Consider the following 22,559-nt stretch of genomic DNA (forward strand, 5'->3'; position numbering starts at 1 on the left):
TTTGATCACGTGACCATGGGATTCTGTAACAATTTTAAGTGCGAAGACCAGTTTGTAAGTCACTTTTTTTTTTTGGAACGAGTGCTGAACGGCTGGTTGGGGGACTATCTATCAGCAGAATGCTGCTATGTTTGTTTATTTTGTTATATTCTCTGCCCTGACAGTAAGAAGGTAGAAATGTTTACAGGTAGCAAATGAGCTTCCTGATTGAGCTGGAATTTCCTGTTTGTCCTCACAACAGCAACCCTATATTTGTGTCCTTTTATTCTCTTCACCCTCCTCCTCCTTCTCCTCAGTTGTTACATTTTTAAAAAAATGGCAACGGTGTATTACAATTTCTCTCCATATGTAATTATTAGTAGCCAACAGAACTCAAAGCATTTCAGAAAAATCTGGGTTTACACAGTCTTTGTCAAACAGAAGATTGAAAATTGGGTTTTGCTTTGCCACCTTTCATCCCTACCAAGGGATTTTGTACTGATTAATACTTGATGTTTTTCCAGAAAACGTTTGAAAATTTTAGGAGACAGAAAATTGTAACCTCATAAAAGAATCTGAATAAATGAATCTAGCATAGTTTCCTATCCTTGGACATTCCTTTTGACTCGAGTGAGACAAACATTTGACCTGCGTTCAGGAGATGGGTCAAAAGCTGTTGACCCAGTCCTGCAAATGTTGGAGATAACTGACAAGACTAAAGTGTGGTAGTCTGGACTCTGTGCACAAGTAAAATCCCAGTACTATGAAGCTTTGAGGCACAAGAATTTATGACCTTCCCAAAATATGAACTGTGGAATGAGCATGACATAAGCTCACATTTGTTAAATTCCTGATCTTTGTGTCTGCTTCCTGTCATTACAATTGACTGGTTATCTTAGTGTGGTCTTTAAACTGGCCCCACCAATGAATTGCAGTGGTTCTGTTGTGGGGCAATAATGTTGGTGAACCAAAACTGTTTATTGCCACTGTGAAGATTAAAATCAGCATTGTGGTACTTATTAATAGTGTCAAACTGGATAACATTCAGCTGGTAGAGTCTGACTGGAGATCTTGAATCCACTGTGGAAAAAGAAATTATGATTCCGTGTATTTTGTGAGCTGATTTTGGAAATTTATTATTTTTATTCCCTTAAGGAGCCATTAAGCCTTACAGGGTCTGACTTGTTTGTGTTTCAAAACAAACTGGAATATTATTAGAATGTGCTATTTTTATGCCTCATACAGAATTAAAAGCAGTCAGAGAAGACATTGGAATTAAAATTATCAACATTTGACATGTATATAATGGAACATATGAAACAAGGTTGAATGAAAGCATCTAACAATATATACACCCAAATGTATTTTTTTAAAAAAGTTAGTTTCCTACATCCTCTTTCAATTATAGCTGCCGGATTTGCTATTTTCTTTTGTTGGGTCCTCCTTTTTAACACAGTAAACACTGAGTAAGTGTTCTTTCACTTCTTCTCCTCAGAGTCCTCGGAGTGTCTTGAAAGAGCAGAGCTATCTGGATGACAGCCCAGAGAAGACTGAGACTCATGAAACAGTAAGAGTACCATAAATATTCTGACAGAAATTTACAAACTTGATGTTCTTTCTTGCTCTTTCTCTTCTTGAGGTGCCACTGGATTTTTGACCCTGTAGATGCATGCTTAACTTTTAATTAGGTTTTTATAAAGTGAGACTGCTCAAAGATTTCAGAAATCCATCTTACTGTTTGTTCTTGATTGAATACTTCCATCTGTTAAGATTTTGTAGTTAGCAGTGCAACTTTCTCATTACAATTTATGGAGAATGGCTCCTCGACATTTGCTTATCTGCAGGCCTTTTCAAGTTCTGTTTCCAGCACTTCTGTCCCTGGTGGCAAAGCTGGGAGAGATGTCTGCCTCTTACCCTACAGAGGGTCTCCCAGTCTGTTAATTTTAAGTGTACGTGTGAGAGAGAGATTAATGCTCTTTATGTACACTTGACAAGCAACTATTCCTTTATATCCGTGTTCTGAGTTCCTAACACGGTAGGCAGGCCTTCTTATAAAAAGGCACCAAGTTTGCAGCCTCTGATCCAGGGGTGTCCAACCTTGGCAGCATGGCTGGCTGGGCAATTCTGGGATTTAAAGTCCACAAGACTTAAAGTTGACAAAGACAAAGGCAGCAGCCATGCCTGACTAGTTCTGCCGTGGCATTAAGGAAGAGAATGTGTATCTTTCCTCTGAGGAAGGAGAACTGGCAACCCTGGAAGTTTCAAAGACATGCAGATAGTAAGCTCGCAGTATTTATGTCAAGAAGCATCAGTTGTAATGGAAACACGCCATGTAATTCTGTAATGAAAACATTCATGGAACAGGCCTTTTAGCTCATGTATTCACCCTCCAAACATCCATCACGTCTGCCAAAATCAAGTGGCAGAACACCGTTTTTTTTCTTAAGCAAAGGAGGAAGTTTTTCCCATGGTTCTGTAATTTGTTGGGGAGGGTTTATTACTGGACTGGCATGGCGGTGTTCCACATACCAGTTTTTAATTTACTTAGCAGATGTGTATCCTGTTTTTCAAAGTCCTCAAAATCAGATGACAGTGTTTATAAGCGTATAACAGATTCAGCAAGAATCACACACTGCAAACAAAACAAAGCAGCCAGCTCCGTTTAAACGGGACCTGACATCTGACTTTTTTTCTTCCCTACAGGGCAGTTTGGGTTAATGGCTCCACGGTAGGAAGGGAGCAATCCAGCTGGAAAGGATGTAGCCCCCCCCCCCAATGTTTTCTTTGCCTCCTCCCTCCTTCAAATTCCACTGCCTTTTTTTCTTTTTCTTTCTGGACAGTCTACACTCCTCCATATAACACTACTTCAGTGAAAGTACCAGCTTCTGTAGTGGCTCAAATATTTGGTTTAAGGGCAGGCTGTGCAGCTAAAAGCTATCTTTACTTTCAGTAGCTGATTGCGTCATTTGGTTTAATGAACAATAGCGGTTTTGATAGAACACTTCATTTTTATTTGATCGGATTATTTTATATAGGTGTTCACAGTATATACAATGTACTGGAACCAAGAAGTATAATGCTTATCCACAAATGCTTTCTCAAAATAAAAAGAAAATCTTTGTTTTCTTCTAGTGTATAGAAATGTCAGGGGAAAATGCTCTTGTAATGTTCGCACACACTGAAATAGAAACTACACTGATTTCTTTTCTCTGACAATGTCAGGATTCTCCATCCAGCCTTGGAAGCCCTTCCTCTCGTGTGGCACCTCCAATCATAGGAGCAGAAGACGATGACTTTGATGGTGAACAAGAACAGGTATGATCTTAGCCCGCCAACTTTCTTCAGCTTAATTTATCTGACCTTACTACCACCGTCACTGCCCCCGCCCCCAAATTTGGATAGAGGATTTTTAAGGAAATTCTGTTGACGTTTGTTGAAAGATTTACTGATATATTTCCAGTAACAACTTCAATTTCCTAAAGGGTTTGTGAAAGCAGTTTTGTATACTCATTTGTAATCAGTATACTTAAAGTACCTTAGTACTTTATACTGATTACAAATTATAAGTATGTAATTATAACATTTACCAATATAAAGTGCCTTACCTTCAACTGTCTATCTGGCTTGAATTTTGGCAGCAGCATATAAGAACTACTTTCTCATTACCCGTGCTTTTGGTTCTCTGGAGATTCATAAGGGAGTCTCAGAGAAACAGGTTTGTAGTTTAAAAGTATTAAAGATACACGTTAGTACCAAAATAACAGGATGGGGGTTTTATGATGGAAGAAATATGAAGTATATGAAATATTCTGAAAATATCCATGCTGTCTCTACAGATCAATGGGCAGTGTAGCTGTTTCCAGAATATAGAGCTACTGAAATCGCGTCCTGCTCACCTGGCTGTCTTTTTGCATCATGTCATCTCCCAGTTTGACCCTGCTTCTTTGGTAAGATGCTGTGTTATGGATCAGATGGGTTCTGAAATCCCATTCAGCCTAAGTATATCTTTCTCAATTTGTCCCCTTCCAGCTATGTTGAACCAGTTCCAATTTCACCTCAGCCACTATAATCTGTCAGGCAATTCAATAGATATGGAAGATATCAATTTGAGGAAGGCTGATATCAATTGAGTAGGGTACAACTATTTTGTTCTAACACTATAAATATTGTGCAAAGCTTGGTCACAGAAATTAATGCCTAAGGGGAAAAAATACTATTTTCTAACCCTTTTGAGAAGATTTTTCCCTGTGAAAACACCCTTTAAAACCTGAAAGAAACATTTGTAGGTAGAATTAAGCTTCTGTTTATTTTTTACCATTTACTGTGCTATTGCTTTCTGTCCATGCAGCTCTGTTACCTGTTTGCCGACCTGTACAAACAAACAAATTCCAAAGAGACTCGTCGAGTGTTTGCTGAATTTAATCAATTTTTTCTGGATCGAGCTGCAGTAAGTTCCAAACACATACGAAAAACCTACAGGATACACGTTCTTGTTTTAATCTTCTATTTCTTGTTTTGGTGGGCTTAGAATCTTTGAAATTAGATGATCAGCTGTGCTTGGTAACTCTTTTTTTTTTTTGGACCGAATCACTCACGCTTAGAAGGTAGATTACATTTTGTTTTAGATCTAGGGAAATGGGTACAGGTAATCCTTGACTTACAACCTTGTACTTAACAACGGTTGCCCTGTCCTGGGGTCATGTGATCACTGTTGGTAACCTTCCCAGCTGGCTTCTAAGCTGCAAAGTCAGTGGAGGAAGCTGGATTCGCTTAATGAGCACATGATTCACTTAACAACTGTGGCAAAAAGGTCAGAAGTGGGATAAAACTCACTTAATAACTGCCGTGCTTAGCAATGGAAAGTTTTGGGCTCTGTTGTGCTCGTACGTCGAGGACTACCTGAATGGGAAAAGGTTTTTATGTGTGTTATTGTGCACGTACGTGTACCTTGGAATGATGTACACTGAGTAGAAATCAGGAGCTGGAAGAATATTAATCTCAGAATTGATCAAAAGAAGAATTTTCTTTACTTTTTATTTTTTTTACAGAATCTGAAAGTCCCAGTTCCAGATGAAATTGCAAGTGATTTAGGTAAGATTGGTTTAGAACTTAAACATTATTGCTTTTTGAGAAACGCCAGTAAATTTTATATATAAATAAATAAAAAAAATTTGGGAGGTAGGAAAAATTGTATTTGAGTAATGTCAGCTCTCGGTAGGGAGATAAAGCTTTCAGTCATTGGAAAAAACATCTGTGCTGCAGAAGCAAAAAAGCAAAAAAAACAACCCTCAGCTAAATACTTTGTTCTAAATAAAACGGATTTCTCCCCTTGTCTGCAGAAAAGAGAAGGTTGGAATTAATTCCTGAAGAATTGCACCGCTACTATATTCAAGCTATGCAAGAAAAAGTGTCTCTCGACATACAAAAGCACCTTGAAGATTTTAGGTACGTATTGTTTATTGTTAAATTTCGTGCACACTTTGAAGTTTAGTTATTGTTTATTTGTAGTGTTTTAGGGAATACTTCCTGCAAAGTATCCGTCTTCATTTTTATGGATTTAGGGTTTTTGGAAATTAACCTAAACCAGTATATCCTGCCAGGCTGCCCAGAACCCAGATTCTGATGATGTGACCACAGGGGTGGTGCAGTGGCTGTTGCTTTGAGGACTGGCTGTAACTACCATTTCTTCCAACACTGCCATAACTTCAAACAGTCACTGAACGAATAGTTGTTAAGTGAGGACTGCCTGTCATCTTTTCACATAAGATAATATATAATGTATTCTTTTTAACTGATTGGATTCACTGAGATACCAAAGGCTTATTTAAGAGTAGCCTGCTGCATCGGTGGCCCACTTGCTTGCAGTCCTGAAGGTGGCCATCCAGTGCTTCCCTTCTTGTGCCCACAACAGTTTCTCACTCTTTATTCTGTGCCTTCAGACAGAAACGCAGCATGGGTCTCACCCTGGCAGAAGGAGAATTGACCAGGCTGGATGCAGAACGTGTTCGGGACCGGATGGCCTTAGAGAAGGAGAGAGCGTGTGCAGAGCAAATCCTGACCAAAATTGAAGATGTGCTGTACGTATGCCTGAGGCAGACACAACCTTTTTTCTGTCCTCTACAGAGGAGGGAGCTTGGTGAGGAAGGAAATTACAGCATCGTTCCCCAGAGATTAATTTGATAGGTAGATCAGAGGGTTGTGTTCTGTTAAGAGCTGTTAGTCCAGCTCTTAAACATGGAGCTGGAGCTGGGGCCCAGCAATATTTCATTATTTCTGCTGATGAATTGTCACGAAGCAAAGCCTATGTTTTACAGAGAAAAAGAAGGCTTGACAACCATAAGATTGATGGTATGCCTGTTAATTACAACTAGCTCTGGTAGTTACATTCAAGTACAAGATATACCTTAGATTATCCAATCTTTTTTGTCATGATCTGAGACTTCTTGCTGACAACTTTCAACAACAGAAGGTGGAATTTTTATGTACTCTACATCTGATACGTCTTCCTTTTAACATTTAACCCTCTGGCCCCTATTACTATGGTAGTATTATAACTAGTTGGCTTGAAGGACAATCCAGCCTTTGTCAGTCTAAATGAGGGTGACTATTGAACATGGAAGCTGCCATTTTCATTAACTTTTTGCCTCTTTCCTCTGCAGGATGTCATCTCAGCCTCTAGAAGAGGATAAGAGGTAATTAAACCTTGGTTACAATCACATTAAATCTTTCCATTCTGGTTTATATGTGCTGAACTGGTGAAGCCCTCTATTGGCTGTTTAGACAAATTACAGTTATCTTCTGCATATTCTTCTCTCTCACACTCCTTTACACCAATATAAAGCATAATCTGAGAGGACCTGGGTCTGTCTAATAGCAGGCAAGGGATCTTTCACAGCCATTCTATCCCATGTCCTACTTTAAGAGAAATGGCAGGGACTGAATTTAAACCTACATGCCTTCCTGTAGTTTGGGTTTATGAGTATTATAACGAAGTTGCAGTTCAATACTTTTTGGGTTGCACAATTTTTCTTTCAATTATTATTATTATTAATTCCCACTTAAATCAACAATTTTAGGATTATAATAATGGTGTTGATTATTTCATTAATATGATAATAGAAATGTTAGAGACATAATCATCTTCCTATGGGTCATAGCAATATAAATTATTGTCAGTGTCAGAAAAATATATTGGAAAAGAAAGAAACTCATTTACCCTTCCTTCATTGAAGTTACTTGATGTTGTTTTCCTGTTCTTCTTTTTGTTCTTATCTACAGTTCAGCTATACAGTATGTTATTCTCACCTACATGAAGCACCTTGGTGTACGAGTCAAAGAACCACGGAACCTAGACCAAAAGCGGGGACGGATTGGATTCCTGCCAAAGATAAAGGTAACGTTGATATTTTTTTTTAAAAAAAATCAGAATTACTGTCCAGATGACTGGCAAATTGATAAGTAACAATTTTAATAACATGATGTTAACAAAGCTAACATTGCTAAGCACATTGGTTTGTGCTTAAATTATAAGCCGCCCTGAGTCTTCGGAGAAGGGCGGGATATAAATGGGATTTTTAAAAAAAGCGCAACTGTGATGTTAAGTAGTACCATGTCTCTCTGCCACTTTGAGCCTATTGCAAAAGCTTTTTCCTTCAGTAGAATAAAAATTGTATCTAGTAGAAAACAGAGTTGGGGACAAACTAGAGTATATCCTATGTACAGTCACTTTACTTACCCACACTGGTGGAGAATCAGAATTAAGCCTTATGTACGTCTTTATTGCATGGACTGAAAGCATATTAGGTCTTGTATCAGAAACTGAATTCCTTGGAAGCTATCGCAAAAGAGTGAAAAGTGTCAGTTTTGAAACTTAATTTAAGGACATCAGCACAACATTGTAAAGCAGCTCCATTTTAATAGGGCCTGCTAAGGGATTTTCAGTGGATTGGTCCCTTTCATTGGACCACTGCAGTTTCCCATTTGGGCACTAAAAGTTCCAGGAGACCATGCATCTACTTGTGTTGGTCTCCTGTTGGCCTTCACACAGCAGTTTGTTTCCATCTTGAGGGAGCAGAAGAGTGGTGCAAGATCACGTGTTAGCTCTGAATTGCAGAGTAACTAAAACTTTCCTTTTAAATCAGGCAGGTTCAGCCCATGGCCCACAGGCCGCATGCAGCCTTGGGCAGCTGATAATGCAGCCCCACAAGATCATAAACCTTTAATATAATTATGTGAGTTTTAGCAATAATTGTATGCATTAATTATTAAATGGTTGCCTGAGAAGACACTTTTGACAATTATTTATTTGGTTCCTTTTCAACTGTAGCAAAGTATGAAGAAAGATAAGGAAGGGGATGAAAAGAAGAGGAGGGTCTTCTCAAATATCCTGGGACCTCCAAGGAGGCCGAGCCGCCATGACAGCTATGCAAGTATGTCTACTGAAGATATACGTGTTTTGTTTTTCTAGTGAGTTGGATCGTAGTGCCCTGAAGCTAAGTGTTGCTAGACTACGGTGGATGTATTTTTCAGGTTTCAGGGGAGAGTAACTTTTCTGCATGGCTGATTACTCCTTATTCACCCAGTAGGCAGAGCCATGGAGATACAAAAACAGCGCCATCCAAAGCACTTATCCTCATCGTCTTCGGTCAGCCCAGAACCACCAGATTTGGTCAAGATGCGCCAAAGTGGGATCAGTGATGGCCTGGATGCAGCCTTCCAGCCTGCTAACTTTGTATCTCCAGCAGCTTCCGGAATGTTTCCATCTCAGGAAGGGAGCAAAGATGGCGAAACAGGTGAATTGACATCATTGTCAAAAACTGCATCACAGCCTCTGTTCATTTTCCAGTTGCAGGAGAAAAATATCCCATTGTCATTGTATAGATTTCAGACTGTTGAATGGCCACTTATCTCATTCGAGAGATGAGGTCATCCTAGGCAAAGTAGGTGGAGAAATAGTGGAAAACACTTTAGAAATGGGTAGTTTTAGATGTGTAATACAGCTCTGCCTGCCCTCTGCTTTATTGATTTGTTCTGTGCTTATATTTAGGGCCAAAGCAAGTTGGAGAAACAGTTAATTCTGGTGATTCTGTGGACGGTACCCCTTGTACACCTAGCATCATATTTGATTTTCCATCTCCTCCCCTGGACCATTTGCAAGAAGAAGAAGGAGAAGTTGATAGGCAAGTCTTAGCCTCAAACCTAAGCAATAACTTTTGTAATTTAGCGATAAGAGAATTAAGTACGGCATGTCTTTTTAGGACAACAGAGATGATAGCCTAGATGTTTTGATTGTCGACCACTGTTTTTAGTCTTTTATAACTGTGCTCCTCAATGGTACGAAGTTCATCTTGAGCTACTATGTTTTCATAAAAGTTTGGTTTTCTTTCTAGGTTAGGAGAATCAGGGACTCCAAAATCTTTCCGCAAGTGAGTACAAGTCTACATGTGTGTAAAATAGATTTGGCAATAGTTTCTTACGTTATCTGACTATAGCAGAAGAAAGAAAAAGCCCCATAAACTATCAGCATCTTTATTGGCCTTGGATAGAGACAACTAGAAATCCAAATACATCCATAGAAAGTTTTTTTCTGTGAAGCCTAATTACAGTGTAGGGCAAATAGATCCTCATTAAAATTTAATTAATTGTTATACTGTCCTTGGGGAATGTATCTTTCCCCTTTTTGCTGAGCCGCAGCCTTGGGTCTCTGTCCACCTAAAATATAAAAACGGAAGTAGCTGAGGATACAATACAAAGCTTGGTTCGATCTCATGTCTAACCCCAAGGCAAGTTTTAGTCACCAAGGACCCAGGCTGTGTTACCATTAGTTGGTTTTTCTTACTCCTCTGGCAGAGTGCCTTGCTAAAGTGAAAGAGGCCTTTCCTCTCCTCCTTCCTAGGGTAGACAGTGTGAGTGCTGGGGACGTCCAGAGTGAAGACGAACTTTTTGATTTCGACATGGAGACAGACCAGCCCAACTGGCAGCAGCTGGTGAGCCGTGAAGTGTTGCTCGGCCTGAAACCATCTGAAATTAAACGCCAGGAAGTGATTAATGGTGAGTTATGGAGGAGACGTGGGAGAGAAGCCGAGGAATTCCAGGCTTGGTTGTTTCATTGTTTTCTGTAACCAAGGTGCTATGTCCACCCTCAAAACTGCAGCCTCAGCTTTCAGTCACGTTGTCCAAAGGAAGATTCCTGGGAAGATGAGAGGGAGGTTAGATTGCAGGGGGCTCTGAAGGCACGGCCAATTGTGATATGTTTGGGGCAGCTCAGGACAGCTGGCATACGCAATCTAGATTCTTCTGTATCTAGAGGGGTTTATTTCTTCTGCTGTTTGTCAATTGTTACCTTCAGGGAATACCTCCTAATATTATTCTGTTTTTTCTAGTCTTTTTTCCCCTCTCTCTAAAGGGTAAGTTTCGCCGCTTCCAATAGCCAAAAGGAGGGAGTAGAAACCCCCTCCTCTTCCCCCCCCCCGGAGATCTTTTATTTTTGGGACTTTCTTCAGGAAAATAGGTAGGATAGAGAAAATCAACATTCTTACCCAGCTTCAAACGTACTGTTTAAAATCAGCTTAATATAGAGCTTGTGACTTCCATTGTTTTCAGCTATGGCTAGACAATGGAATTAGCTAGCCTTTTCTTCTGTTGGTTTCTGGAAGGCTTCTCCTGGACTGTTCGGGGAGACCGCCATCTCTCCTAAGTCCCTGGGATTTTCTTCCTTCATTCCACCTCTTCAGGGTGGGTTCTGGCCCCTTTAGGGTCCCCAACAGAAAGAAATTTCAGCTGAAGGGTTCGGCATTCCGAATCTTCCGACTGCTTCGCTGTAAACAGGAACAGGAAGTCCCTCCTAATATTATTCTGAACGTGTTTTTTTATCTGCACATCCTTCATATAATCCCTTCTCTCCCTTATGAAGACCATCACAGTGACTCTGTTCGTTGTCCTTCTTTCCAGAATTATTCTACACTGAACGTGCTCATGTCCGTAAGCTGAAAGTCCTGGATCACTTGTTCTATCAGCGTGTGTACCGTGAAGGGATTCTGACAGCTCCTGACCTGCGCAAAATATTTTCGAACCTGGAGGATATCCTCCAGCTTCATAGTGAGTGAGACTATCTGACTGCTGGATTAATAAAGCACTTACTCAGTCTTATGTGAAAGGGACCGAGAAAACAGTCCTGGGTTGCTGGCTTTGTTTTTTTTTTCCTTCCGAAGGCTGCCCTGAGGCTTGAAGGGCTGCCTGGTGTTTTAGGGCAGAGGCCCCCAACCTTTTGGGCACCAGGGACCAGTGGGGAGAGGTTTTCCTGCAGACCGAAGGGGGCGTGGTTTTGTGTGCTGCCTTCATCCCGTATATGGGGCTTTGCTTGTTTGTGTGGACTGGTTGCTGGCATACTGTGGCCTGGTACTGGTCCACGGACTGGGGGTTGGGGACCCCTGTTTTAGGACCTCAGATTGTGCCGTATAGCTGTTTGTACATGTGAGAAAGGGTGTTGTTAAGCTAATAGAGTAAAATGATGCTTAAATATGTGCTCACTGTGAGCTTCTTATCCTGTCTCAGACTTTAAATTAATTCACTCTGTGAGTCAATCCCATCTATTGGACAGAAAGGATGTATATTAAATAGAGGCGGAAAATGATGATAAAGAGGAGGAGGATTTTATGGGGTTGATTATTTTTGATTCCCCAAAAATATTTTCCAAGAAAATAACCCGGGAGAAGACTGCTTCCCTACTACCACACTGAACAGCAAAACAATTTAATGTGTATTTGTATTTGTATTGTATTGCACTACTACAGAGAGCTAGTGGTTGAAATACCAGACTAGAAATCAGGAGACTTGAGTTTTATCCTGCCTTAGGCATGAAAGCCAGCTAGGTGACTTTGGGCCAGTCACTCTCAGCCCACAATGTCAGGTTTGGCTGTCAACGGGATCAGTCAATTCCTGTTACAACCAATGGGTTGACCAAGAGGTGGATCTGAAAACAAAGCGGATCCTGCACTTGCAGAAAAATTCAAGGAAGGGAAAAACGCATATTTTATGTGGCTGGTTGTTATAAACTTTTAGAAGCTGACCTTGAACCAACCAGTAGTTAAGTATCGCTGGTTTCAGGCAATTACTTTGGTTTTTCAAAATATCTCTTTTTTTTTTCTATTTAGCCGGACTGAATGAGCAGATGAAAGCAGTGAGGAAAAGGAACGAGACATCTGTAATTGATCAAATTGGAGAAGATTTGTTAACTTGGGTAAATTAAATGTTTGTGTGTGTGCATATGAGAAACAACACAATTTTTTTTCCTGAGAATTGAAATGTTTGAGAAATAATATATCAGTTGAGCTACAAATCCGCCTTGGCATTTATCTTGTCTAGAAACCTATTATCTGAAACTCTTCCATTCTGGGACAAATAAATAAAAGGGGCAGTATTAAGATAGGAAGGTTAGGCAGCATGGAGCATGCATGTATTTGCTTCTGCTAAGAAATATCTAGCTGAGTGACTTTCTTACATAGTTAACGTGAATAAGGTAACTTAGCTTAAAGGTCACCGTACCTCTTAAAGAAAAAAGCACTTCTTATCCTCTAAAAGTTGTTCACCGAGTCAAGTGTGTGCAAAACTTGGAAGTGATAGGAAGACAAAGCTATTAAACATCTTGGAGAGTTTCCGACTATAAGTTCTCACTTTAGGTTCTGCATTCAAGTAAAAACTTTTAAAATACAAAAGTGCATCAAGTATTAATGCATTCATGGGGCATTAAAGGGTTAATTGGGATTCACTAAAAATGAGGCATGCTGGTATTTAGTAGCATTATGTTTTATGATAATTATCATTTAATCTCAGGAGTTGTACATGGAAAGCTCATTAGTAATAGGAACCCTATTTTCCAAAGTTTGTGTACAAGGGTAGAAAGAAAGAGGCAAGTGGGTCTTCCCATGAACTGGCTAACATAGAAACATGTTTGGTCCCCAAGCATCCATCTGCTGTGTAAATAATAGTTCATGCTAGCCTTATGCCTGCAGATGACTGTTCATGGTTTACATTGTATTTTACATTTTGTACCTGTGGATTCTCATCCCAGTTCAGTGGAGCAGGTGAAGAGAAATTGAAGCAAGCCACGGCTACCTTTTGTAGCAACCAACCCTTTGCTCTTGAAGTGATCAAGTCACGGCAAAAGAAGGACTCGCGCTTCCAGACTTTCGTCCAGGTAAATATTGGGGGTTTGGCATCTAGCGGATTTTAAAAAACTGAAGGAGAAAAAAGAATAAATACCAAGTATCTCACTTGATTTATGGAAGATCTTTGCTAATTTTCTCAGCTCAGCAGTTGGGATTCTAAAATATTATGTATTCTTTACATGGCACAAAAAAACCCCTAAGCTACCTTCTCCTTTAAGCCTGTGACTGAGATTGATTTGTGATCATATTAAGTCTGAAATAATGAGTAGCGGAAGCTGTTCCCAGGTTTCATGCTGGACCTTTCCTCTAATTGCCTACTAAAATAGGATTGTTTGCATTTCTGCTTAATCTTGGTGTTCCTTAACTTGTATTTTCTAGCCTGAAACGTGAACCACTAAAACGTTTATAGGGCAGTATCAATTCAGGTAATTATGGTCTTAATAAAAATTACAAATGCACTTGCCCCTTTTCCATTTAGGAAGCTGAGAGCAATCCACTGTGTCGCCGATTACAGCTAAAAGATATTATTCCCACTGAGATGCAACGACTCACCAAGTATCCGCTCTTGCTGGATAATATTGCAAAGTACTCAGGTACCATGTAACCCATTTTGTTTGTGGCTGGATTGGGATGTGGCAGTTACAGAGAACTATCTGGGTTCAAATTGAAACCCAAATTAACAAATTTTGTTGAAAAATAATTTGCCACCGTTTCAGTACCGCTTCATCTTTCTGAAGAAGGAGCGAAGTGATGAGACGTGATTTAAAAAATTAGATCGTTAATAATGAAACAAAATGTTCTGGGTATTCCTTTTTGCTATTGCCAGTCCTCCCATTTTGCATTTTTCTTACCTATAATATTAATGCATGAATTTCATAAAGCCTTGATACAAAGTTCAGCTTTATAATTTGTTGCCTAAAAGAAGCATGAAAATGTGGGGCATTCACATTGTGTCTCAACTATTTTGTCTTAGCAGACAAAGGAATGCATTTTGTCTTGAGAATGAGTGAGTGTGCAGTTGTGTGTTTCATTCTTATTGTTTCACATTTCACCCATTTCATTTTTAGAGCAACTTTTAGAGAAGGAAAAAGTGAAGAAAGCAGCAGATCATTGTCGGCAGATTCTCAATTTTGTGAACCAAGCTGTCAAAGAATCCGAGAACAAGCAGGTAAGAAGAGGGAGATATAACTTGATTTACAAAAGCTGAAGGGACTAGTGGCTGTGAGATAGGTTTATGGGTTTATAAATGAGAAGGCTATCCTTTGTCTATCCTTTGTTTTAAAAGGGATCCCAGATTGACCAATTATTGCCTGCCTTCAGCCAATTGTCCTTGGCCAGAATAACTGACTTGAGCTTCTCTTTTCTCAACAGCATTTAGAGGACTACCAGCGGCGGCTTGATTTGTCCTACCTGAAGCAGGTGGAGGGCCCTTTGCTGGATGAATTCAGGGTGAGTGAAAGAAACAAGAAGGAACCTGAAATCTGTTAAGCATTCATAAATGTACTTTGCTGTTCTTTGTGCTTCTGTTTCTATCCAATTTTATTGCATCCGGTATTTGGACTTTAAGATACCGCAAAGCAAAAAGAATGGACAATTTTACATATCTCACCACATTTGGGGCCGGCCAGTTCTGCTCAGAACACAGATGGACCTGGATTTATCAGCAGGCTGGATCAGGCTATATAAAATGAGAATTATTGCCTAGAAAGATTAGAATTCTTTGGTGCAAAATGACCTACCTACGATAATTATGAAGTGAGATAATCAAAATAACTCTCTGCCTTTTTCTGGGGAACAAATAAGATGGTGAATAGGTATTAAAAGATCTCTGATATTGGTTCCTCAAATTTGCAGTGATGGTCCTTCTGATAAATATTTTGAATTTTACAAGCAGTGACCAGAAAAGTAGTTTCAACACCAAAACACCTAGCAGGAAGTAAAATACAATAAAAATAACAAAAGGATCTGCCAATCAAAATGGATAATTTTTTTTGTTCTTTTTTTGGTAGAATTTAGATCTAACCAAGAAGAAAATGATTCATGAAGGGCCTCTGACTTGGAAGGTGAATCGTGACAAAACTATTGGTATGTTGTTACCTGTTCTTTTCATTGAGACTTGTAGGACATCGGGGGAAATTACTTGAGGATGTTATGTAATTTCCTTAGAGCTAATTAAGCAATGAGTATTTTGAAACGAGTTGGAAGATAATAAAGGCAGTGCGAGGGCACAGCAGCGGTTTTCAAGCTGCTTCTCAGAAATACAGATGGGCCCAAATGCTTTTTATGGCTGGCTGAGAAATTTTATGCCTTATTATTGCTTCTGCTTGGGATGCAGCCTTCAATACCTACAAGGTAGAAACAATAGCCCATTTCTGTTTTTCTCCTACCACTGCAGATCTCTATACGTTGCTCTTGGAAGATATTCTGGTATTGTTGCAGAAACAAGATGACAGATTAGTGTTGAGATGTCACAGCAAGATCCTGGCCAATACTGCCGACAGCAAGCACACATTTAGCCCCGTTATTAAATTGAACACTGTCTTGGTTCGCCAAGTGGCTACAGGTTAGTAGGACTGAGAAGGTTAAGTGGCTCTAATATTGTTTTGAAAAAAATGGTGTTGCCTAATCCAATCATTGTCCTTGGATATAAGGATGGCATTCAGGGAAGAATAGCAAGTTGAAAATCATTGCTCGTTAAGAAGAGCCTTGATGCTCCTCTCAAATTTGCCAAAAAGCATCTAGCTGACCCTCAGTTTTCTGACAGAATGCTCTTTGAGCGGCTCAAGTCAAAACTGGAACTTTTCTGGCTATATGGATGTCATTATGTCTGGTCCGAGAGAAGATTATTAAACCTCAGTTAATTAGTTGAATAGGGCATGGCTGCTTTTCTGTGTGGAATCATTTCTTATAATTCTGTATACTACATTCTTGAGTGAAGTTGCATGACATTTCTTATCATTTCCTTATGTGCATATTTCACCCAATGGATGAGAACTAGTCAGAGCACTTTGTGAAACAGCCTGAACACGCCAACTGTTGGAAAGTTGATTGGGGAAAAGAGAAATTGTGCTCTGTCGGTTCAACCTGTGCAGCTGAAGTCCATTTTAAACTCATGTAGTTACTGCAACAATTACTGTCCTCTTCTCAACCATATCTGATACACAAAGCTGAATTCTACTAAATCAAAATAAGACAGAGGTTCTGTCACCTTTAACTTGTTCTTTGTTTCTCCAGATAATAAAGCATTCTTTGTTATTTCCATGTCGGAAAATGGAGCCCAGATTTATGAACTGGTGGCACAGACAGTTTCTGAAAAGACAGTGTAAGTTGACTTGGTCAAACGCAGACTGTTTATCAGTTGTTAAGGAGGGAAATAAATCTTTGTGTTCCAAATCTGTGAAGGAGCTTCCCTCTAGAACAGACATGTCAAACTCGCAATGTCACGTGAGGTCGTGCAACGTATCAGAGCTTTTTCGCCATTGCTGGCTATGGGGTGGGTGTGGTTTCCTGGTGATGCATCTGGCCCACGGGCCGCCAGTTGGACACCCCTGCTCTAGAAGTTGTAGGGTTTCTTATAGAACTCTTTGAGGATTCTTCCTCCCATTATGGCATATAACATCACCTTTCTCTCCTGCTGATAAAAATGGAACGCAGATTAGAGGAGACTTAACCAAGAAACAAAACTGTAGTATTCCACGTTTAAAGTCAACCTGAATTAATAACGTATTAAACATCAACAGCAGGGCTTCTCAAAACATGTCATAGGAAATATTTGTAGTCTTCAGTAAAATACATAGGGCCATCTGTCACCAATTAGGAAAAATGTTGGACAGTTTATGTTTAGTGTGAGAAGCATGACAGAAAGCATCTACTTGCCCTGTTCTGCTAAAAATGTTAGTTTCAGTTAGTTCAAGTCGAGCGCCCAAGTATGAAAACTAGGGCTATGGCACTATTCAGTTTCAAGCAGAAACTTCAAAGCGACGTAGGCATTCTCATTGCACAAAGGTCACACATACGTAGAAAAAGACACAATACTTTAAAGGGAACACTGACAGGAATAGAGCTTGTGTCCAAATCACCAGTTTTCTACTTTGGATTGGAATATCTGTATTTGTATATAGTTTATGTGAAGAGATAAGGATATGAATTGCTGATGAACATCCTGTCCACAAAGTTATTACAACAGATAGAGTAGACTTTTAGTCCAGTGAGGAAGGAGACTAAAGTGCCCTGTGGCCAGGAGACGGAGAAGAAGATGCATATTGGACTAATTTCTTTATATTTGCGTTATTATAGATGGCAGGACCTCATAGTACAGATGGCAGGAACCGTCAAAGTTGGAAGAGGCAGAAATGTAATTCCGTTGCCACAATCAGGACCGTGCGAGTAAGTTGAAAAAATACCTATGTGTGAACAAGTAGAAATTTTGATTGGTGTTTAATTCCATAGATAGCCTGTACCTAAGCAGGATCTTCCTTTTAAAAAGACACAAGCTGTGAGTGAGGATTCCACAGCCGCATGTGGCTAATTTGTTCTCCTTCTTTGGCTTGCAGGGAAGACCACGAGGAAGAAGATGAGCAGCATAAATTGAAGGAAGAACAAACTACCCCAGATGGCAGCAAGCAAAGTCCAGGTAAAAACTAAGGGCATTTCAGTGCATTGCTGATTATGCTGGAGAGCTTGAAGGCTTTCTTGATTGAAATGAGGCTTTCTGGCAAATTACCTTAGACAGGGCATGATACAAAATTCTGCTGATGTGTTCCGCTTCTTTCTTCCAGATATTCAGTAGCCAACAGTACATTAATATTTTTTTGTATTATGTTTGATATAAGATTCCCTGCCTCCAAAGATTTGGAAGTCCAAAAATATGTAGCTGTCTAATCGTAAATTCTGCCGTTTGAGCTGTCCCTCCAAAAGGAGAGCTAAGAGTTGAACTGGGAGACAAAGAGAATGTCACATACATGTTCATGTTTATGCTTTCTTTTAAACTCTTGCATTCATTTTGGCATTTGGTTTGTTTGTTAGATAAAGATTTGGGGCTGAAGACTCCGTCTCCCTCTGTAATGATGTCTGAGAAGTCAGAAGAGGAGGAAGAACTTCTGGAAGCCAACAAGCAGTTTGGAGAAAAACTATCAGCAGACTTGCTGATCAAAGAATCACCGGAACATTACAGCCAATTAAGTCCAGAGCTCTCATTCCAAGCTTCAGAAAATCGATGTGCATTGGATGCCCTAAGAAACTGTAAGTAATTGAAGGTACATGAATCTTAAAGGCCTAGGTAGAAATTTTCTCTGATGGATTTAGAGGTATCTATTGCCCCTTGAACTAATGAATGCAATCTGCCTTTCAAACGCTAAGTAAAAGAAAATCAGACTATCAGCCTATGACTGTATTCAAATAATAACACCAATGTTGTGTTTGTACTGTCTTCCACTTTGGCTTAGCTTTCCCTAAACTAAGTGAAAAGTGACTTGGACTGTAACTCCTAACTTCTCTGACTCCTGGCCATTTGACTGAAGGCTGATGGTAGTTAGTGCCAGGTTGGAGAATTCTGACTTGTGTTCCAGTTTCTAGGGCAAGGCGATGAGTCTGTGGCTCCTTCCCAAGGGCTTTGGACTCCTGCCTCTTGACTGATGTTTTCAAGAGGGAATACTTACTAGGACTTTACTTTGATGCTCTCACATTTCCTTTCAGTGGGTTTATTGAAGAAATTACTGATACAGCAGCTTGGTATGACTGAACAAGTGTCTGTTGAAGACTGGCAGCATTTTTCTGACCATAGAAGAGACCTGCCAGGGGCCCTTGAAGAGAACATTGTCAAGAGAGGACTTCAGTACTCAGATAACGATGACAATACCCTGTCTGGGCCTAGAAGGACACCCATGGGGACAAAAACAAATGTCTTTGAACTCAGTTGTGATAAATGGCCTTCAAATGAATTGGTATCCCCAGGGGACCCTGTGCTGAATAGCAGGCAGTTGACGGACCCCTTGAGAACAAACCCAGAGCCCCCAACCAAGGAACTGGAAGGAGGAACAAGTGCTGCTGAAGATGGTGGGGAGCACTTTTTTGATGCTCAGGAAGCTCACAGTGATGAGCACCCATCCGAAGGTGAAGTGGTAGATGGGAGGAAGGAGGAAGAGGAGGTGCAGCTACGGATCTCAGGTGAGTCAATCCAGCAGTGCACAAATTTGAAATGAACAACTGAGTTATAAAGCTCCTGGATGTTGTTGGGAAGGCTGGAGTGCTTCTGAGCCATGACAAGACCTAGAGTATCTGCTGAATGCTGAATTGTCTCATTAAGTGTGTTTGTAGTAATTAGGGTTTCTCTGGATATGTTTGAAATGCCCTGGAAGAGAAATAAATAGAATTTGGAGGTGTGGGGTCAGATTCCAGCCTTTGGCTATCTCATCAAGGTTGGACCTTTCCCCCCTGATCTTTTGGAGCAATAAAAGACTGGTTAAATCCAATTAGACTCCCTTTCTGCCCACTCAGAATCCCACTCAGATTGCCAGTTCCCCTACATGGCACACGCTTTTGACAAATCACACATTTCCCCCATCTAGTGTAAGTGTTGCCTCTCTTTTCTTCCAGAGCAAGGAAGAAACAAAAACAAAACACTCCTTTTCCACCTGGCTGACCTAGACTGACAGGGATTTTAATTATGTTTACAATTTTAACTCTAATCTTTAATTTATTTCAATTTTTAATTTTAATTTACTGTACAGAGACCTTTAATTTTGTTGTTGTTAGCCGCCCTGATTCCTTCGGGAGATAGGGCGGGATATAAGTCCCATTAATAAATAAATAAATAAATAAATAAATAAATAAATAAATAAATAAATAAATAAATAAATAAATATGACGGGAACTAGTTGGCGGTGGTACAACAGTAGCAAAAGTGTGTTGAGAAAGGACCTTTGCATGAGGTACACAGATACATATAGATTGGGTTATATGCTCACCCAAGCCGTTGATTTGCTGGAGCTCTTCATAAATGGGAGCATTAAAGTTGTTCTCTTTCCAGGAAATTATTTGATCCTTGATGGATATGGCACAGTACAGGAGAGCTCCACCGATGAAGAGGTAACTTCGCTAGTTCTACAGTGCACTGCAGACAAAAGCACAATGGAGTCTGCCTGCCAGCAACCCGAGTCTCGGGATGCCCAGCCAGTTACAGCCAGCTCACCATTTGCAGAGGAATTGCTGGCTTCCCACTGGCCAGCTGCAAAGGAATCCAGTTCAGATGCGTTAAGGGCTTCCTTCTCTGTCGAGTCGCGTACCCTGATGATGCGTTACATCCAGAACATAGAGGCCAGCCTTCAACATTTGAAGGTAGTGTGTCCCATGCCAATGTATGATCTTCGGCCTATGTATTTAAAAGAAAAAAAAATGAGTGGGATTGGAGATTTAAGGGATTGGAGATTAAGAGGCTTGTGGGGCGTAAGTCACACGTGTGTTTATCTTCTTGACTGATTTTTCATAGTATCTTTTCAAACGAATGCTCAGTTCTGCGCTATAAATTCTAAAATCAGGAGAATCAGACATTCTCTAGAATATATATAATTATGTCTGGCCCTTTGCTGACAGGGTTGCTCAAGATTAAAGATTTGTCCTAGTTTTTAGAGACAGAAATGAAAAATGAAAACCTTGGGAAAACCTTGAGAAAGACAAGCTTTCATGACTGGAGAGTGTGAATGAATGTTAGGAATGACTTACAGCGTCAAGATCTGTATTGTACAGTTAAAAACGTAGAAGACTGAAATGTAAAGGCTGAACTCAGTCTTGATTGATCGAAGCCAAGGTGTTGAAACGTCTTGAGCCAAAATTAAACAACCTATTCAAGTCTTAGAGCAGTGATGGCAAACGTTTTAGAGACCGAGTGGCCAAACTGCAACCCAAAACCCGCTTATGTATGGTCGGGTGCCGGGTGGGTGTGGCTTATTGGGTGGGCGTGGCTGTGGTGGTAACGGCCAACTGGGTGGGACTAAAAAGTTCAATCAATTCCAACTTTGCAAGATCTTTTTTTTCCTGCGAGAAGTTGAAATTAATTGATTGATTGAACTTTTTTTTTTTTTGCACATGGCGGCGGAGGCCTAAAGCGAAAAGGTTTTATAAAACTCAGCTGAAGGCCTAGGACGATGGTGCATGTGCCCACAGAGAGGGCTCTGCATGCCATCTGTGGCACGGGTGCTGTAGGTTCACCACCACGGTCTTAGAGGCTCAAAAACAGAAGAGTCAGCATTTTATTTAGAGGATTCTAGTAGAGCCAACAGTACTAGGATCAGACAGAAAGATTTGATGAGAGCATAGTGTCCTAAATGGAAGCGGTTTTTGCTACCTTATAAACAGATTCTTGCTTAACTTTGGCATTAAGAATTTGTGTTCTGCCGTCAGACATCAAACCGTTATTTTAAGGTAGCCATTTGGTGCTCCCTAGTGTCCAATCTTCAAAGTTGTCTTTATTAGTTTCACAGAATAAACAAAGGTTTTCCCCTGACAAGGGGTCTTTTCATTTAGCTTCAGAGTCCTAAATCAAGTCCCTCTGAGCCTTTAATCTGTTTAAATCTTTCTAATGGCAACAATAACCATCCTTGTGCTACATATTCCCCCCCCCCCCCATTTTTAATGTAAATCTTTAAACTTATAGGTAAACTTTTTAAAAAGGATTCAAGGAAATTCACCCAGTGATTTCAATAAAACTTGCCAATCTGAAAGTCCTCAGTCTTAGGGGAAAACCTTAAATCCAGAGGGATGAAAAGATGAGCCTTGGTCGAACCTAGATGACCTCCAAGGTCCCTTCCAACTTTATTATTATTATTATTATTATTATTATTATTGTTATTGTTATTGTTATTGTTATTGTTATATCCTGTGATTCCTAGCCGATCACAAGTCAGTGACCAAAAAAAAATGCAGTTCCTGCTGTCTGCTCGCAAAAAGGGACAGGGAGGGAGGGAGGGAGGGAGGGAGGGAGGGAGGGAGGGAGGGAGGAGAGAGAGAGAGAGAGAGAGAGAGAGAGAGAGAGAGAGAGAGAGAGAGAGAGAGAGAGAGAGAGAGAATGAATGCTGTACAAAGCACATGTGGGTAATTTTGCAATCTCTCTTTACTCTGGAGAGAATTTTGGCAGCCTGCATCCCCAGTTTGAGCACCGCTTTTGGCCAGAGTTTGTTTCTTTAGAGTAGTTCACCATCATAGCTCATCAGAAGCTCTTCAAGTGTATATGATGGTTTGTGTTTTTCAGGAAGTGGAGGAAAACTATGCTGCTCTTCTTCAACATAGGCTGGCTGGCTCCATCACCACGGAGGAGCATTTGGGTATGCCTGTCCTGTTCCTCTGATATAGCTGAGCTGATAGGAAAGTAACGTGTTAATAATTTTGCGGGATTTAGCTCCAAGGGAAGTTACTGTGTGG

At 40.2% G+C, this 22,559-nt stretch overlaps 1 protein-coding gene across 2 annotated transcripts in view; it reads left to right on the plus strand.

The window, feature by feature from the left end:
- Window positions 1-22,559, plus strand: part of ARHGEF12 (Rho guanine nucleotide exchange factor 12) — a 64,282-nt gene that overhangs the window by 36,619 nt on the left and 5,104 nt on the right. For both annotated transcript variants that reach the window (XM_081333643.1, XM_081333644.1), the window contains exons 12-40: window positions 1,475-1,546; window positions 3,202-3,294; window positions 3,816-3,926; window positions 4,328-4,426; window positions 5,028-5,070; window positions 5,319-5,424; window positions 5,919-6,056; window positions 6,639-6,671; window positions 7,258-7,372; window positions 8,306-8,408; window positions 8,562-8,771; window positions 9,026-9,158; window positions 9,369-9,404; window positions 9,875-10,029; window positions 10,930-11,076; window positions 12,132-12,217; window positions 13,049-13,174; window positions 13,624-13,738; window positions 14,213-14,313; window positions 14,517-14,594; window positions 15,155-15,230; window positions 15,541-15,708; window positions 16,380-16,467; window positions 17,442-17,531; window positions 17,699-17,778; window positions 18,171-18,386; window positions 18,840-19,310; window positions 20,173-20,480; window positions 22,390-22,462. In XM_081333643.1, the coding sequence (XP_081189769.1) occupies window positions 1,475-1,546; window positions 3,202-3,294; window positions 3,816-3,926; window positions 4,328-4,426; window positions 5,028-5,070; window positions 5,319-5,424; window positions 5,919-6,056; window positions 6,639-6,671; window positions 7,258-7,372; window positions 8,306-8,408; window positions 8,562-8,771; window positions 9,026-9,158; window positions 9,369-9,404; window positions 9,875-10,029; window positions 10,930-11,076; window positions 12,132-12,217; window positions 13,049-13,174; window positions 13,624-13,738; window positions 14,213-14,313; window positions 14,517-14,594; window positions 15,155-15,230; window positions 15,541-15,708; window positions 16,380-16,467; window positions 17,442-17,531; window positions 17,699-17,778; window positions 18,171-18,386; window positions 18,840-19,310; window positions 20,173-20,480; window positions 22,390-22,462 (3,670 nt within the window). The remainder of the gene's footprint in view (window positions 1-1,474; window positions 1,547-3,201; window positions 3,295-3,815; window positions 3,927-4,327; window positions 4,427-5,027; window positions 5,071-5,318; window positions 5,425-5,918; window positions 6,057-6,638; window positions 6,672-7,257; window positions 7,373-8,305; window positions 8,409-8,561; window positions 8,772-9,025; window positions 9,159-9,368; window positions 9,405-9,874; window positions 10,030-10,929; window positions 11,077-12,131; window positions 12,218-13,048; window positions 13,175-13,623; window positions 13,739-14,212; window positions 14,314-14,516; window positions 14,595-15,154; window positions 15,231-15,540; window positions 15,709-16,379; window positions 16,468-17,441; window positions 17,532-17,698; window positions 17,779-18,170; window positions 18,387-18,839; window positions 19,311-20,172; window positions 20,481-22,389; window positions 22,463-22,559) is intronic.

This window comes from Vipera berus, assembly GCF_964194415.1.
Source record: "Vipera berus genome assembly, chromosome: 8".
Taxonomy (NCBI): domain Eukaryota; kingdom Metazoa; phylum Chordata; class Lepidosauria; order Squamata; family Viperidae; genus Vipera; species Vipera berus.